This window comes from Pteropus vampyrus, unplaced genomic scaffold (genome assembly GCF_000151845.1).
Source record: "Pteropus vampyrus isolate Shadow unplaced genomic scaffold, Pvam_2.0 Scaffold185, whole genome shotgun sequence".
NCBI lineage: Eukaryota > Metazoa > Chordata > Mammalia > Chiroptera > Pteropodidae > Pteropus > Pteropus vampyrus.
The window spans coordinates 850389-852908 of record NW_011888966.1 but is presented as its reverse complement, the minus strand read 5'-3'; the positions used below and the strand labels follow the sequence as shown (position 1 = coordinate 852908).

The window sequence follows — 2520 nt, the reverse complement described above, 5'->3', positions numbered from 1 at the left end:
CAGTTATGAACTTTTGCTGGAGAGTGGGTCTGTGGAGCTTCTCATGCCACTATTTTTCTCAGCCATCCATGTGGCCCCCATGATTTCTGGTTCCTGTTATTCATGTCCTTTTGTAGTCTCCTCCCACACTAGATAGGGTTGACCTGTGTAACCATAAGGATATGGCCGAAGAGACAGAGTATGACTTCCAAAGCGAGATTACAAAAACATTGCAGCTTCTGCCCTGTTACTCCTTCCTGGGTCACTTGCTCTGGGGCAAGCCAGCTGTCTTGTCATGAGGACAAGCAGCCCAATGGAGCAGTCTCCATGGCAAGGAACTGAGGCCTCCTTCCAACAGCCAGCACAAATTTGCCAGGCATGTGAATGAGCCACTTTGAGAGCAGCTCCTCCAGCATATCAAGCCTCCAGATGACTTCAGATGACTGACATCTAGACTGCAACCTTGCTAGAGACCCCAAGCCAGAACTATTTAACTGAGCTGCTCCAGGATGCCTGACCCACAGAATGTATGACATAACATATGCTTATTTTTTGAGCTATTAAATTTTGAGTAATTTGTTAGGTAGTAATAGGTAATTAATACATGATCATGGGCGAGACCCTTCTATTTTATGTTCTTAAGTTTTTTCACCTGAAAAATGTGGTTGGATGAGGCCTGTGGTTTCCAGCTGCCCTGCATGGAGCCCTGTGATTTCACAGGGGGTTGACAGGCTACTGTATGGGGCACAGGGTCGGTCAAATAGGCTTCCCGACTCTGATCAGAGGAGCTCTACTTTTGTATCTTATAACTGAGCTTCAGCATAAGATCTGACTTAAAGAAAGAGTGTTTTGTTTTTTTTTTTTCATCTTTGTTGTTAGGTTTTTAAAAGCATATTTTGGGATTTCTTTAATCTTACATGCTTTTTTGAGTTTTGTTTTCCATTTTAAAATGGGTATTCCATAAGGCCCTGTATTTCCAGTGCCCTTGAGAGTAGAGTATAAGGAATGTTATACAACAACCTTCTAATTGTTCAGAGGGAGAAACTCAGATACAGGGAGGAGAAGAAGCTTCTTCAAAGATTCATAGTAATTTAGTGATCGGGCGAGGAATGGAATACAGGTCTCCTGACCTCTAGAAGAGATTATCTGTACTAGATATCTATAATGAAATGGAGCTATAATGAAGGATTTTAAAAAACAAATATTAAAAAAAAAAAGATTTGTCCTCATTCAGGTGCAGGGGGAAGAATATAAAGCAACAAATAAAAGATTCTTGGAACATGTTGTCCTAGAGGAAGCTGGCTTGCTCATAAAGATAAATCACATAGGAGCAGAGACTAGCTTACCATGGAGTTGTCTGGCTGACTTAGTCATTACAGTGCATTGTGGCAATCATGCAATTAGCTGAGCCCTGATGGAGTGCTAGGCAGAACTTGGGCTGGGACTCAGAGGTGAGCCACACCTTTGGTGGCGGCTGCCTCAAAGGTATTTGGCAGAGTTCAGTTCTCCACGTATTACTCCAGATCAGAAATTATAAACTGTTAACCTCTGGAACAGACAAAGCTTGAGGATGAACTTTATAAATATTTAAATGTGTATTTATATGTATGGCCTTATTTGGTGTTAAAAATTTTTTAAATTAGTTGCTAATATTAAAAAAATAAGTAGATTTCATATAAAATCTTTATTTCTGGTCCCCCTTGAATAATTGGCAAGTCTGGGCTAGCACTGCAGCGTGGGGGCCATCACCTGGAGCTGACTAGTGGCCATCCCTGTAGCAGGAGCCTAAGCACTTCGGTTTCTTACTCTCTTCCCCACCCTACTTCTTGTTGTTTCTCCTCTGAGGCCCCATGCTGGCTGCTCTATATTGCTGTGCCTGTCATTTTATTTTTCTTATGGTAGAGTATTTTCTTACACCTTGCTTCGCTCATTTATTTACCTGCTGGATCCCTGAAGGGATCTTATTTTGAAACTCCCTCACCTCAAGGACTGTCTCCCTCCCTTACTTCCTCCCACACAGAACTCACTGGAGGCATGGCGCTTGACTTTGACTTGCGGATCTGCTCGATGGGCCTTCTCGCTGCAGGAGGAGGCATGGCGTTTCACCTGGGCCCCAGTGGGACGTTCCGGCTCCTCATCCTGGGTGGGAGATGGAGGAAGGAGATGAAGTGCAGGTAGGTTCGGAGTTATCAGTGCAGGGGTGTATCCTGGTCTGTGCTCGGATGGCGAGTGCTGCAGGACCTCTGAGATTGTGGCCTCTGTAGACTTGTGCAGCACTCAATAGTTTATAAACCACTTTTACTGGCATTATTATTATTTTTGATCCTCATACATTCCTATGGGGGGCAGCAGAAGGCAACTCTAAATTGGAATATCTGCTGAGAGGAAAATTATAAAGTCTCAATAAATTGTGGGTGACCATATTTGATTTTTTTGTCCATAGATATTTTTGTCCTCACCTCATTTTGCAGTGTCCTTCAGATTTCTGAATTGTTAAAAAAAAAAAAAATCATGGTGAGATCGGCCAATGGTAGAAGTTAC

The 2520-nt window shown here is 42.8% G+C and overlaps 1 protein-coding gene and 1 long non-coding RNA gene across 3 annotated transcripts in view; one reads left to right on the top strand and one right to left on the bottom strand.

Annotated features, from left to right (window-relative positions):
• AFAP1L1 (actin filament associated protein 1 like 1) overlaps positions 1-2520 on the bottom strand; it is a 65540-nt gene that overhangs the window by 11650 nt on the left and 51370 nt on the right. For both annotated transcript variants that reach the window (XM_011371126.2, XM_011371127.2), the window contains exon 15: positions 2007-2118. In XM_011371126.2, the coding sequence (XP_011369428.1) occupies positions 2007-2118 (112 nt within the window). The remainder of the gene's footprint in view (positions 1-2006; positions 2119-2520) is intronic.
• Positions 1-2520, top strand: part of LOC111746357 — a 65384-nt gene that overhangs the window by 14316 nt on the left and 48548 nt on the right. The window contains exon 2 of the long non-coding RNA XR_002783052.1: positions 2000-2153. This is a non-coding gene — a long non-coding RNA (uncharacterized LOC111746357). The remainder of the gene's footprint in view (positions 1-1999; positions 2154-2520) is intronic.